This window comes from Lepisma saccharinum, chromosome 4 (genome assembly GCF_977018435.1).
Source record: "Lepisma saccharinum chromosome 4, izLepSacc3.1, whole genome shotgun sequence".
NCBI classification, from domain to species: domain Eukaryota; kingdom Metazoa; phylum Arthropoda; class Insecta; order Zygentoma; family Lepismatidae; genus Lepisma; species Lepisma saccharinum.
Window position 1 is genome coordinate 66,025,954 of NC_139232.1, and position 15,905 is coordinate 66,041,858.

Here is a 15,905-nt window from a genome sequence, read left to right on the forward strand (position 1 = left end):
TAGTTCCAAAAAAGCAGAAAACTTGTTATTTCTATTGTTACTAACATACATAAATTTCAGTTAGAATTCGAACACAGTAACTAATGTAAAATGCAAGAACCCAACCATATTCTACCATTTATCCCAAATAATATATGGTTCCGTAGTTCTCAAACTTTTAAAAAGTAATTTTATGTGAGGTCATACAAAATAAATTTTATGACTAAAATTTCTCCAATTTTTTGTGTGTAAAAGTTAGTAACAAAATATAATACATTTCAGTACACTAACTGCATGAAATAAAAAATAATGAAAAGTAGTTGGGTTAGAATCACTCATCTGGTGGCTCCAGTAGAAGAGAGGCTTCTATATAATAATATAATTTCAGAATAAAATTAGCTTATGTTTATTAGATTTAAATATTTATTATTGTACAATAACAATCATTATCATGGTCATAATAATTATTATTGTTATTATTTCTATTCAAGTTTTATCCATTGCCTCATCGCCCTACAAAGGTTTCTAGTCACGAGACTAGTTTGGCCAGTAAGTGGGAAGGCAAACAGTATGGTTCTTTTCAGTTGAGCAACAAGATTTATTAGCAAATTCATTAACTTTTACATTTTTTCGTTTAATAATTTTGAATTCACAATATATAAGGCGTCCTCTTCTTTTTATCCTCGCTGTACTCTCATCTCCTGGAAACGTGTTCAGTCCAAACGATCAACTTCATATGGTTTCCTTGCAGCCCCTATGAAGATAATAGCTCCTGTTTCCTTGTCCCTAACGGTAAATAGGAAAGGGTGGTCTATTGTCATCTCTGTAGCTGGGCTGTTCGAATCTTCAGGGGGTTCTGCTTCTGCAAAGGAGAAAATAACAGAAAAATGAATATCATGAACGTTCAATTTTTTTATATAATAGTTGCCAGAATTCTGAAATGGTAAAAACAAATCTAGAAGCGAGACAAACTTATATTAATATTACTGATTAGTGTAGATACTGCATATGGTTGCACAAATATAACAATGCAGGATACTTTATAATTAAGTTGAAATAGATTAACATTGATATATAACTACCTGGTAGAATATTTTGAGACAAATTACTTGAAGGCCTATGTCACGAGCCGGAAATAAAATGCTATGTAATCAAAAACGCCAGCAGTCCCCGGGTGACGAGAGATCGCCGGGAGAGTCTTGATCGAGGGAGCGAAGCGGGAAGTGTGTTGCGAGTGACAGTGTTAAGTCGGTCCATTTAAAAGGTTTGGGCGAACCCACTGAGGACACCTTCAATGGACCGATGGAGCGCCACGTCGTGACTCAGCCGAGGAACCGCGAAGGAAATCAGGTACAGTGGTGACATTTTGGATTTTTATCATTGTCAGTGTTTAGATATCTTGCTGGCTCGTGCGTGATCTCCCCCCCCCCACACTTGTGCAATTCTATTAAATATTGGTAAGGAGCAATGAATGTAATTTATTCCATTCTTCATACACACATCCTCTTGCAGCCAAGCAGTTTAAGCCGGCGAACGGCCTAAACGTAACATGGTGGTTAGCGCGCCGGTCTTGTCGTAGTATAGGCAAAATAGCTAACGGTCCCCCCTTCAATAAGTAAATTAAAATAATTACGTCAATTGAAACAATCACTATGTTTTCTGAAGGCACAAAATTTCCCAACGAGGAGCTCATTAAAGCCGCGGAAGAAGTTCTCAGGGATTCGCATGCGAGAAACAATTTCACCGCCCTCGATACTTTTAGTGCAAACAATCCGTTCTTGCAAGTTAGAGCTATGCCTAACACAGTGCTAAGAGACCCTGCTTTGACGTCACATATATCAGAGTCCCAAATTGTTCACAACCAGCTCTCTAAAAATCAACAAGGCATTTATGATGCATTACAGGGTAACGTATTTGTCTTACAAAATTTAGTCTCCATGACGCTTGCTCTCCGTAAAGAACACGACGATCTTAGAAATCAGGTACGTAGGGAATTGAACTCTAGGCGGCAGTCAGCACATTCCAGCTCGCAAGCAAAGGGCGTTCAATTCATCGGATATGCCGCTCAGCGCTCTCAATTACTTAAAGAAGTCGAGAAATTTTTCTCTCGTCAGCACGAAGCTCAGTGCTCGCAGACGACCGAACAGAGTTCGAGCGATACGGCTCCCGCTGAAACCGAGAGCAAAGTACAACACAGGTTGTCGTCGCACACGAGCAAGATTGACATCATAACAGCTGATATCACAAAAGCAGATGCAAATGTTTTGGTTTCAGCTTGCAACCCTGATTTTCTACCTATCGGCGGAGTAGCTTTAGCTTTTTCTAGAGCATGCGGACAGCAACTGGACGATGAACTTCAAATCTTCAACAAAACAAAGCCTGGCGACGTCAGAGTTACCCCAGCGTACAATCTATCTGCTAATTATATTTTTCATTCCGTCACTCCAAACAACAAGGACCCTGAAATTTTGCGAAAATGCTATGTTAATTGCCTAAATTTACTCTTAGCTTTAGGACAAAGATCCATTGCTTTCCCACACCTAGCCACAGGCGCTTTCGGGTTCGACTCAGCAGCCGCAGCCAAAATAGCCCTTTCATGTGCGAAGCAATTTTTAGAAGAACATCCTGATGAAATAGACTGTATTACGTTTTGCACTCATTCAAATTCTGACAAAGAGATATTTGAAGGCGAATTCAAACAGCTGTTCTCGTTTTCCGAATGTACAGATGAAATGAAAGGACGACATGCGAGAAAGGAGAAACCTAAACAGAAGCAAAATCGTAATCTTGTTACTTCACTTACCAGTGCACAGGAAGGTAACGCTGGAATTTCAGAAAAATTTCAGAAAATCACACTTCCTCTAACAAAAATCAACAACCTTTTCTTCGTTGACATAACTGTAGGAAACAAGCAAATACCAATGCTCTTAGATTCAGGTAGTACCACAACTGTCATGAACAGGCAAGACTTACCTCGAAATATCAAGGTAAAACAGAAATTTCATGTCTTAAGTGCTTTTAACAATTCAAAATTTTCAATAACAAACGAAACCGACTTACACTTCAAATTGGCCGATCAACCTTTTCTGCACACGGCACTTCTGTATGAAGGGTCAGGAAAACTCAACATTTTGGGAAATGATTTTCTAACAGCACATAGAGCCGTCATAGACATAAGTAGACGAACCTTGCAAATTACTCGTTTTGGCTCCTGGAAATTGCAAAGAGAAAAGAATGCTCAGGAACAAGTACACAAGTTATCCAAAATCGCCACGGAACATTTAGAACAGTGTATCCAACCCACCTACACAACACAGGAGGAAGTAAAACTAAACCCTAGAGAACAAGCGGTGGTAAAAGTACAGCTTCTAAATTGCACAACCAGCGACAGTAGCCATATATTAAACCCCATTCCCAGATTTTCATCCCCTAAAGGAACTTGCATACCTACCTCCCTCATGCATGAACACGAACCACACGTCCTCATTACAAATTTTTCCAATGATCCAGTTACCATTCCGACATTAACGACGATAGGAAAAGCTGATGCTGTCTTGGAAATAATTGGCCAGCAGGAAACGGGAGACACAAACGGTCCTGCCGAGGCAAGGACGGAACCTATCTGGAACCCACTAAAGGAAAATAACAGCGACGATAGGAAGCCACATCGACATTTTTTGAAGGAAAATTCTGAAGAACTCCAAAAGCGCATTTCTGAATCTCGGAACAACTTCGACAAAACGAAGATCGACATCAACCCCAACGTCTGTGAAGAAGACCGAGATAAACTACTAGAACTGACGCACGAGTTCGCTGATGTCTTTAGTTGGAAAGAGGACGATATAGGAAGTTGCACCCTGTATGAACTGGATATCGATACAGGAGATTCGCCTCCAGTGTACACTCGACCCCACAGGATACCACCCCATACACTTCCAATCATGCAACAAGAAATCAAGAAACTGCTACAACAGGGTGTCGTTTCTCCTATTTTAGCGCCACGCTGGAATTCTCCTATTTTGCTTGTGAAGAAACCAAATAACACGTACCGCGTCTGCTTCGACGCTCGTCGGATCAACGCCGTCGCCAAGAAGATAAGTTTTCCGGCACCTCATCTCCTAGACATCGTAGAGAGGGCGGCAGGTTTCAAATATTATTCATCTATGGACATCCTCTCGGCTTATTTTCAGATACGCCTCACACCAAGTAGCCGTGAAAAAGTGAGTTTTCAAGTGCCGCAGATGGGGACTTACGCTTTTAATTATGCCCCACAAGGATTTGTCACGTCGGGAACAGCGTTAGCGATAGCGCTGAATTTAGCCCTCAACGTCGTTGACAACCGCCATTTGTTCTTCTATGCAGATGACCTCCTGGCAGTCTCTGACGACGTACCCACTTCCTTGAAGATATTGCGTCATACTTTTGAAAGACTTAGGCTCGCTGGATTAAAATTGGCTCCTAAAAAGGCAAAATTCCTGTACAATGATATTGTCTATCTTGGACACCATTTATCCGAAAAGGGATGCGCTATTTCACCTAAGATGCTAGAAACTGTTAAGTCGTATCCGACACCAACAAGCAAGAAGACTTTACGCCAATTTTTGGGCCTGGCAAATTTTTCCCGTCGTTACTCTCCACATTTTTCCAAACACGCATCAGTTCTTACACAACTGCTGAAGAAGGAGAGAAAATTTCGATGGACAGAAGCCCAAAAGGAGGCATTCAATGCTTTAAAGCATTCACTAATCACGAGCCCAGTATTAGCCAGATACGATCCCTCTCTTCCTATTCACATATACACGGACAGTAGCAAAATAGCTCTAGGGGCTGTCATTGCTCACGAAGACTCCCAAGGAAATGTTAAGCCGATAGCATATGCAAGCAGGATACTAAATGATAAGGAAAGAGAACAAGATATAAACATGTTAGAACTCTCTGGCATAATTTTTGCTTTAAAAGCATTCCGACACTACATCCTTTTCAAAAGTTTTATATTACACACCGATTCCAAATGTATTCAAAATTTACGACAATCAACTACCCTCAAAGGCCGCCTTTGGCGTTTTTCACAATTTCTGTCCGATTACGATTTCGTCATTCAACATCTGAAGGGAACAGACAACAGTGCCTCGGACGCCATTAGCCGTAACACGAGGATCCAAGATGAAGCTTTTTCTCCTCTCCTGGAAGATGAAATTGTATCTGTTTTGAGAACACGTGAATTTGACCTTGCGAAAGAACAACAAGCAGACCCTTTTCTCAAAAATATTTACCTACATTTAATTGGAAGTAAAGAAGCCGACCCTAAATATGACAGAACCAGCCAGCAATTCCGTCTCCTAGATGATATTATTTACAGAAGGACCCGAAGTTCAGACAAACAGGAAAGGCTACTCACTTGCATCCCACATGCATTACAAGATATATGGTTCGAACAAGTGCACTCTTCTCCACACGCTCTCAATCATTTTGGATACTATAAAACATATGCCTATGCGAAGGACCGTTATTATTTTCCTTCTCAGAAATCCTTCATCTACAAGAAATGCAAAGAATGTGAACAGTGTGCACGACTTAAGCAGTCCCGCCAACCAAAGCACTTTGAACTACAAACAAGGACTTCTCTGACACCTTTCCAAATTATCGCCTTGGATCAATGTGGTCCATATGTCACATCAGGACCAGAGGGACATCGCTACGTGATCACGTGCACTGACGCAGCCACGCGTTACGTAGTAGCCGCACCAACGCATTCTCTCACTGCTGAAGTTCTGGCGGATTTTTTGTACACGAAAATCATATTACCATTTGGCTTTCCAGAAAAAATCATTGTGGACCAACTTCCAGGTCAAACTTCAGATTTATTTAAAGAATTGGCCAACAAATTCCAAATTGAACTAAGCTTTGTCAGCCCAGGATTTCATCAGAGCCTTGGCTTAGTTGAAAAAACGCAACAAACGCTGGAAGGAATGATCAAATTTTATGTCAATGCCAAACACAATAATTGGTCCAATTTCTTACCAACAGCGGTCTCAGCTATCAACAACACGCCGCATTCATCTGCACGGTACTCACCTACCTATTTACTGATGGGTTATCATCCCCGCACCTTGCCGGATGCGATTTTTCAAACCCCGCCGCAGCATGTGAGCAATTATGAACGGCTGGAACATATGAAGCTTTCGCGTCGATTTGCACAAGATAATCTCCTCAAACGCCACAGAACGGACAAGGCACAGCTTGATCCTCACTATTCTCAAGCAGCGTTTAAATCTGGCGATCAAATACTTTTGTGGAACGATCGACGCTTATCAAAGACATCCAAAGCGTTTTCCGGCAAGTACGAAGGCCCCTTCACAGTAATCGAGCGACTTGACAAAAACCATTACAGAATTGAAGGGATCAAGCAAGGAAAACGGTTTGAACAAAAGGCAGCATCGGTCAGGATGAAACTTTACACACCACACACGGTAACTTTCGATCGACCACTTACAGAGGAAGATAATGTGAATGCCTTAAAGTTACGTTCAGGAGTGGATATTCCTCGTACTCTAGAGGGACTTTATCTGGAAGAATTCACAACTAGTGAACTTTATATATCAGAAGTTGACAACACTGCAAGAAACATTGAAACACTGGCAGTATAAAACAGCTACTTCCTAACGAAGACGATCATCATCATCATCATCCTTCATAGTTCCTCGCCGCGACGAAAATTCGAACAGAAATAGTAACAACTTCTCAATTATATATTTTACCACGCTGAATAACGCGTATAAACTATGCTTCTTCTTATAAATTCTGCTATTATTTTTCTGCACCAATAACTCGCAGAAAAAGAAGAAAATTAAATATATCTCGTACACGCGACAACATTCGCCGCAACATTTTTTTTCTTTCTCATACAAGATTGTGCCGACCCTTTGTCACCGTGACGTCACTTTATGATGTGATTTCACACAGAGTAGGATGGAATTCTGAAGACGATACCGTAGCAACACGACCTTCTGCTTCGCTAGCATTTTGTGTACGTAAACAAAAAGCACGAACGCGATGAATATAGCTACTGCATATGGGAAGAGAGCTCACGTGTTCTCACTGTTGGCGGAGACAATACGCTATGCACCATTCGCTGTAAAATTCTCATTCTGTGACTTTTCAATAATTCATAATTACCTTCAACACGCCAAAATGTCTTATCCACTTTTTCTATTCATATTTCTTCAATTGATATAAATTCTTACATATAAACGGCAATATTACCAATCTAATTAATGTATGACAGCATTTTAACTTCTAAATTTTTATCGTGCAGATGTGTCCCAGCTATCGATGAAGCGAACTGAGAGCGCTGCATCGTTAAAAACCGACCAAACTCTCACACAGAAACACATTTTTTTTTACTGATACGACACACAACTCACACGATTTGGACAGAAATACCAAATCAAGTCCCTACCTCTTCTTGTTACATCTGCCATTTTTATGACACATATTTACATTAACTGTTATTACATATTCTGAAGACTTTTCATTGTGTTTTGCTATAATCGAATGCGTACTGTGTATCTAATCTTATTCTTTACACCCTGATTAAATTTACCAATTGCTCCTGTTCACGCTCAAAATTTTATTTCATAACATACTAAACACTGATAGTGATCATCATTTGCTGTGTCATCACTAATGTACCTTGTCATAGATATAAGATGAAGTCATTTCTCCAGAGTACATCCAGAAGACATCCATAAGTGGCCAGCAGATTTCGCATCGAATTAATATTGTTCCTGAATTTTTCTTGCGAACATATGTTGTCTCCAATCGACTTAATTGTGTATCCTTTTCAACATTAGAGACCTACTAACTTATCATCGGATTAGCGTTACTAGTGATATATTTATTCAAGTGTTTTCACAGTGTAACGTACATGTACGTCGTGCGATGAGATGCCGCTGAGACTACCATAATTGCAAATTTTGGTTCATTCCTCTTCGGAATACATGACAGAAAAGTGTTACACTTCAATTAGTGTATTATTATTTGTTACGTTCTACAGTGCATTACATACTTGCCTACTGCCCTACGACGAATTATGTTATATACGGGGTGCAATCATTTATTCAGGGACTGGTCGTTGTACATATTTAATCATATCTTAATATTTTTTTTGTAAATGAAGAAATGGGCTTGTCCCCTGGCCAACCCCATTTCTTTTCAGGGGGAGGTGGCATGTCACGAGCCGGAAATAAAATGCTATGTAATCAAAAACGCCAGCAGTCCCCGGGTGACGAGAGGTCGCCGGGAGAGTCTTGATCGAGGGAGCGAAGCGGGAAGTGTGTTGCGAGTGACAGTGTTAAGTCGGTCCATTTAAAAGGTTTGGGCGAACCCACTGAGGACACCTTCAATGGACCGATGGAGCGCCACGTCGTGACTCAGCCGAGGAACCGCGAAGGAAATCAGGTACAGTGGTGACATTTTGGATTTTTATCATTGTCAGTGTTTAGATATCTTGCTGGCTCGTGCGTGATCTCCCCCCCCCCCCACACTTGTGCAATTCTATTAAATATTGGTAAGGAGCAATGAATGTAATTTATTCCATTCTTCATACACACATCCTCTTGCAGCCAAGCAGTTTAAGCCGGCGAACGGCCTAAACGTAACACCTAATCGAAGAAAATTATGGTAAGGAAAAACTGTATAATAATAAGCCTTTGTTGCTGATTTTATTAAATGCTAAAGTTTAAAATGTGATTTCAACATTTTTGAAAAGTTTGTGTTATTGTGTACGATAATCACGTGTTTATGGTGAAATAACATCATATGGAACATAGTAGAGCGATTTACGTGCACACTGGTGAAGTACTCAGTTTAACTTGCACGCCAGTAGGAGCGCTGTGGTAGTCAAGCCAGTTCACGATACACAAGCAGTTGCCACGAAAATATCTCCTAGTATTGTAATATTTGTAAGTTATATGTAAAGTACTCGTGTTTTTTTTTAAAAAAGTCACCAAAAGTATAAACAGTTTCCATTAAAAAAATGTTGTTAAAGAGCTATGTTAGATCTCTGCATGAAAGACAAAATATATATTTTTGTTTTATTTATAATTTCGTGAAACACTTTTCGATTTTCTTATCGGAATATCGTGAATTCTCTGCTTACCATCTGTACCAGTCTTTTTTCCTTCGTAAATCTGTACTTTCGAATAATATTGGACTGCATTCAGCTTCTGAGTACTATTACACATATCGAAAGCACCTTTCTTCATAAGGGAATCTATTCCCAACTGAAACGAGACACATCTGTTAGTTTCAAAACTGTGGAACTATTACACTAGTCATTAAAGCACGAAACGAATAAATCGCCGTAGAAGTGCCTTCAAGAATTCGTAACGAACCGTAAAGTTCGTGCGATCTTACGAGTACCTAGAATTTTAACCAATTAATCAATGGGTGATGTAAGTTACTCATCATTCATCCTCTGATGAGAGCACTCGTCATTGGCATGACGAGTTAACGCTTGGCAATACGAAAGGTACAAATAAAATTAAGGAACTAAACTGCAGAAAAGACAATGGTCACTCGTTGGGTTTTGTGAACTTTTGAACCTGAATCATGGCTGGGTGTTAGGATAATTACCTGTCTATCTGATGAATTAAGATGAATAGAATATACGAAGTCCTCTGTTGGCTTCTCAATTTGTCGACCAGAGCGTCGTCTCACTTCTGCCTTACTGTTCTCCTAACCACTTCTCCCTTCTCAACTCCAATCCAAAAGTCAGACCCCTCTCAGCTTATCTCACCTCTATATCACTAGGCCATCGAGCTCTTCCTCCATGCCGAATCGTGTTTATAATTGCCACTATGCAAACCGCCGACTCCATAGGCAGAAGAAACTACCTATTTCCTGAATAGCTCAGGAGGTTTGCATAGCACAACACAGTGCATTGTTTACAAGCCTCAGAGGCTGAGACAACTGAGAAAAACAAGTGAATGCCCTGGTCAACGTGAAGCATTCAGAGAGACTTTATAAAATAAACATATAATCTTAGGGATTGATACGAATTATACGTAATTGTAGAACATTTATACAGCAAGGATTATTATATTAGAAATGTATATAACTGTAGTGACTTACACATTTAATGGTAAGCAAATAGAGTCGGCCGGTACACAGTCAAGACATATTTTTATACAGATCCTATTTTAAAAAGCAATAAAAGTCATATAATCCTAGATTTTTTATTGGTAATGCAGATGTGGAGTCATTCAAAAGGTCCATGTCTCATTAGTTATCCAGATTTAACGTTAGTACAAGAACTTTCAGAATAAGCAGGGCAGGGGATGAAATAAATTCTTAATTATCCGTGAATGAGCTGTAAATTATAAAGGTTATATATAGGGCTAGGATTTTGATGAAATTGCATATTTTTTTCTGGTGAATAAGAAACCCAAATCTTTTAATATTTATGTTTCATGTCGTGCTGAAACTTTTAAGCACTATTTGTTGGGGCATTTTTTTGCATTTTTTGCCATTATGGGTTGTATAAGTCATTTTTTGGCATTTTAAGTCATTTTTTGGTCATTTTTTATTTTCTTAGTTTTCCAGAGCACTTGTACGCTGCGAGTGCATGGGCAGCATTAACGTGAAAGGATTAAGATGAATAAATATCCTATTTTTTCATATCTTCCCTAGACAATTTAAAATATATGAAACCGCAGCTACCTTCCATCCGTCTCAGAAGAAAATAAACAACACGAATATAACGATTTCCTTACAATGAAATTCAATTGTTAGAAGTTCCCTGCCTAATCTTATCTTCTAATCTGCTCAGACCAATTGTTGTGTTCCTTGAAAGTGAATGGATGGAACGTGTGATCTGGCCATTGTCGAAGTTCATGTTTATTGCGAGAATTTACTTTGGTGCAGTGTTCAGTAGAGCAGGTTTTCGAAACATTGGACAAGATGCCAAAAACCAAGCAAAGTACACAGTACAAATTAGAACAGTTTGTGTCCCAGTATGGTGAAAATACGTTCAGTACGGACGGATCAGTATTATTCTGTCAGCTTTGTGGTGTAAGAGTTGCTGCGGAAAAGAAATTCACGGTGGAGCAATATGTCAACCGCGAGAAACACAAGGCAGCTCTGAAGCAAATTCAAGATCAGGAGAGGACGGTGCAATTGTTAATGGGTGAGTGTTCCTCCAAATCCTCTGTTATTTCTGAAGAACTGTGCGACGCTTTTATTTCTGCTGACATTCCTCTAAGTAAACTAAATAATCCTAAACTTCGAGCATTTTTGGAAAAACATACTGGGAAATCGATACCAGATTCTTACACGCTAAGGAAAAATTATGTCAAGAAATGCTACAACCAAACAATGGATCAAATTCCGCAGAAAATTCATGGTAAAAAAATATGGGTGTCAATTGACGAAAGTACCGACTCACTCGGACGGTACATTGCAAATGTAGTGATTGGTACGATGCAGGAATCCGAGTCTACTCAAGTGTTTCTAATAAATTGTGAATGTCTAGAAAAAGTGAATTATTCAACGATCAGCAAAGTTTTCAATAACGCGATTCAGTTATTGTGGCCCGACGGCATTCAATATGACAAGGTGTTGCTTTTCGTAACAGATGCGGCACCGTACATGGTTAAAGCACGGAATTCTCTGAAAGGTCTGTACTCGAAAATGGTACATGTAACATGTCTTGCACATGCGTGTCATCGTATTGCTGAAGAACTGCGAACTCACTTTCCTGATGTAGACCAACTGATTGCAAACATTAAGAAGATTTTCCTCAAGTCCCCATCACGAGTGTTAGCTTTTAGGTCTCATGTACCTGATGTGCCTTTGCCACCAGCTCCTATTCTTACTAGATGGGGTACATGGTTAGAGGCTTGTGGTTACTATTGTGAAAATTATAAAGTTGTGAAAGAAGTTGTAACCTCGTTCGACAGCAGTGAAGCATTGTGTATAAGACAAGCACAGGAACTCTTGGCTGATCCCGAAATGGAGGGAAAATTATGCTATATAAAGTCCAACTTCGGCTTCCTACCTTCTGCCATAACTTCACTCGAGACATCTGGAGCTACATTGGTTGATCAAGTTAATGTCCTTAACAAAGTTCAGGATAATTTGGAAGCAGTTCCAGGTACTGTTGGAATACAAGTGAGAGAAAAGATGCAGAAAGTGCATCGGCTTCCTACCTTCTGCCATAACTTCACTCGAGACATCTGGAGCTACATTGGTTGATCAAGTTAATGTCCTTAACAAAGTTCAGGATAATTTGGAAGCAGTTCCAGGTACTGTTGGAATACAAGTGAGAGAAAAGATGCAGAAAGTGCTAGGGAAAAATGCAGGATATACAATAATATGTTCTATTCGTGACGTATTGTGTGGGAAAACGTTTTCATTGCCAGACTCTGAAACCCAATTAGAACCAAGTGACATTGTATGTTTTAAATATGCCCCTATTACCTCTGTTGATGTTGAAAGGAGCTTTTCTATGTATAAAAGTGTGCTGGCTGACAATCGTCATTCATTTCTTTTTGAAAATTTACAGAAAATATTCGTTACACACTGCAACTCAAAACTGAACAGTAACCTCTCATAATTTGTCAAAAGTTGCATACTACAGTTGCTGTAATTTGAAGTGCAAATAAAATTTTACTTTGGAATTTTTAACGGTTTTTAGGTCATTTTTAAAGTCATTTTTTGGCAATTTTTAGGTCATAAATGCATCTTTTTAAGGGCATTTTTTACGAATTTTTAGGTCATCAAAATCCTAGCCATAGTTATATACATATGAAGGGCTCGGTGCAATAAGGAGCTAACCCTCACTTCTGTCAAAATTGAGATACACCATGCAGTATGTGCAGCATGAACGTCTGCTGCATTCACCAAGAGGTGGTGCTGGTGCTGTGTTACATTCGCGCGCAATCACATGGTACCCTTCTTTGAAAGGAACGTACGAACGGAAAATTCTGTGCAACAAGGTGTCAAGCCACAGGAAAATGTCGGATAACGAGGAAGGTCTGCAGAGCACCTCCTCATATACAGCGTGTCCCGCTTATACGTATAATAAAAGAAAAATTCATAACTTCTAAGCAAACTGTCAGAATTATGTGATTGCTGTTTTATTTTAAAGAATGACTCAGAATTTGTTTTAGAAATACATTCAGTGGTAGTTGCGCATGCGCAGTATCCAGAATGTCTTGAAAACTGATATTATCAGTTTCTCAGTAGCCATTCGTCATGTGGTCGCCACATGAAAAGGTGTTTTGTGTTTTAACGTTGTCTGAAGTGAAGTCTGTGACACTTGTGCAGAGACGATTTCGTGCACGTTATGGTTTTGGGGGCTAAAGAAGTAGTTCCATCGTACATTTCAATAAAGAAATGGGAAAAACAGTTTCGCGAAACCAGTTCATTTCTCAAATCTTGTTAGAGACTTCCTGGACGAGCATTTCAATGGAAAATTGATAGGAAGAGTTTCGGATTTTACTGAATGTCCCCCACGGTCACCAGACCTCACTGTGTGTGATTTTTTGTTGTGGGTGTGTGTTAAGGACAAAGTTTACTGTACACCGGTTAGAGATTTGCAAGACTTGCATGAAAGAATTGTGGTTGCAGTAAGCAACATTACCCCGCACATGCTTCAAAACGTGTGGCTTGAGGCTGACAACCGGTTTGACATTTGCCGTGCCACTAACGGTTCACATGTGGAAGTGCGCTAGTTTTCTTGATTTGTAAAAAAAAAAAATTCTGAGTTGTTACATGTTTGTACAAAGTTTGGACAAAAAATATTGGTAAATAAAAAAGTTGTGATTTTTTCTTTTATTATACGTATAAGCGGGACACGCTGTACATATTTGTGATTCTGATGAGGAAAATGGCCCTCTGTGCGGTGACAACAGCTTTGATGACCCAGACTATGTGGGTGGAGTGTCGAGAAGCGAAAGCACCGACTCTGAGGTAAGAAAGAAGTTTTTATTTTTGGTATTTTTTGAAAATGTTGGTTAACACCTTATTGTCTCAGACTTGCGCACGGTGAAAACGGTTGGTAAGTGTGCGTCATGATGTGCATGTTAATGCGCAAATCAGCTCACTATGCATTCGTCAGGCCTCTTGCAAGTTGGTACAGTAAAATCATGAACTTATTCTGATGACAACTGCTGCTAACATAATGAATGTAGGTTGGCACCATATTGCTGAAATGATTAATCACGAAGAAATCGACATGACACACGTACATGGTTCCCTAATAATGACCAATTCTGACAACGTACCATCAAGGACATTGCGATAAATTGTATAGAATAGGAAAGGTGGCCTCCCGGATGGCGCAGTGGTAGCGTCGTCGCCTTGTAATCAAGGGGTCCCGGTTGCAATTCCCGGTGGAGGCACATAGTGGTTCGGATTCCACTTTAAACTGTAGGTCCAGTCCCGATTAGCCTTACTGTGCATAAAGTAGACTTAAAACAACCAATCAACAGGAAAGGTATTGTAGAAATAATGTAAAGTTAAATAATCAGAATTGTTTTGTCATTTGCAAAAATGATGATGTGTTTCGGAAATTTCTGTTTGTCGAGTGGATTGGACTGTTATTGCTTAGTGCTAGTTTACATTTTCAAATAAATTTGTTACTCTGGTCCATTTCAGAATGACCTTCACATCACAAGGACGACAGAGCGATCTCCTGTGAAACATCCTCCAGCCAGAAAGAGACGATGCAACCAAGATAACTGGGAGAGAGTGAAACGTAAGATAAGAAGAAAAAAAAGGGGAGCAGTACACATCCAGGCACACAAAGGATGTTGTTCTAGCCAGGAAGATAGGCGAGTCATGTACTTGTCCAAATAAATGCTGGAACAAAATTAAGGGGGACGCAGAGTTCATTTTTCACACATTCTAGGACTTGGCTGATTATGCAACACAGAACACATACATCATGCAAAATATTAGAATTCAGAATACGAAACGTTCCTAAACAAAGGGATAATCTTCCAGGAGGTCATTAACATTTTCCTATAATATACAATATACAACAGATGAATGGGCAGATTTGATCAGCAGTGCAAACAGAAAGAAGAAATTTCATGTAACACGCATGCAGCAAACCGACTTCAAGGATCTCACACCACTTGTGGCATCAATTACCAAGAAAACCACCACAGATGGTAAGGAGCCCCTCAAGTTCAAAGAGGCTGCGGTGTTCATGATGGAATCCGCTACTCGCCATTTTGTGCATGAGAGTTATTCATACCAGAAAGAAGCGCCAGTATGGGCTAGGTTCACCGCAAAGAAAAGAGGCTGTCCACTGCCACTAAATGATTTGCCATGCAAGTAGAAGGAAGAGATTCCCATAGATGTCCGAAAATATTTGAGACATAATGTCCCTGTTGGAATGGATCCCTCCAATATACCATAATTTTTATCTCAGCCTTGTTCCGACGGAAGTAGCTGCCGAGAAGAGTGCAGAAATTCTGGATGGACTTGATGACTGATACATTAGAAGGGCCTGGATCAGTTGAATTCAGAATAGTTTGTGCGACCTGCATTCATATGCAAATATTTGGTGTCAGTGCTGAGAATATTTCGGCTGACACTGCATGTCAATTAAACTTGTATGTAATTTTTTTCTCCCTACAAAATTAACTTTGATTTTTCATTCTTACGTATATATTTTTTTCACAATATAATGGTCATGCATTCCTGTTTGTTGCTATTCCACAGAACTGACACCGAAGATTGTGATGCAATAAGGATCTAACCAACAATGGGAAACAATGAACTGAAAAAAACCTAATTTAATCATCTTTACAATAATTGTACCACATTTGAATGTGTCCCTGTAAACTGGAAACTTCAGACATGCTTTTGAAATAAACTATACGACAATACAAACAAAATTCAGATTTATGGAT

At 39.6% G+C, this 15,905-nt stretch overlaps 1 protein-coding gene across 2 annotated transcripts in view; it reads right to left on the reverse strand.

Moving 5' to 3' along the window:
• Window positions 1-553: 553 nt before the first annotated feature.
• LOC145986535 (ovalbumin-related protein X-like) overlaps window positions 554-15,905 on the reverse strand; it is a 57,673-nt gene continuing 42,321 nt past the window's right edge. The window contains exons 7-8 of one of the 2 annotated variants that reach the window (XM_083120655.1): window positions 9,140-9,263; window positions 554-835 (exon numbers count right to left, since the gene is read on the reverse strand). In XM_083120655.1, the coding sequence (XP_082976781.1) occupies window positions 693-835; window positions 9,140-9,263 (267 nt within the window). In that variant the 3' untranslated portion in view covers window positions 554-692. Of the gene's footprint in view, window positions 842-9,139; window positions 9,264-15,905 lie in introns of both variants that reach the window. The other variant, XM_083120656.1, reaches the window with a different exon arrangement.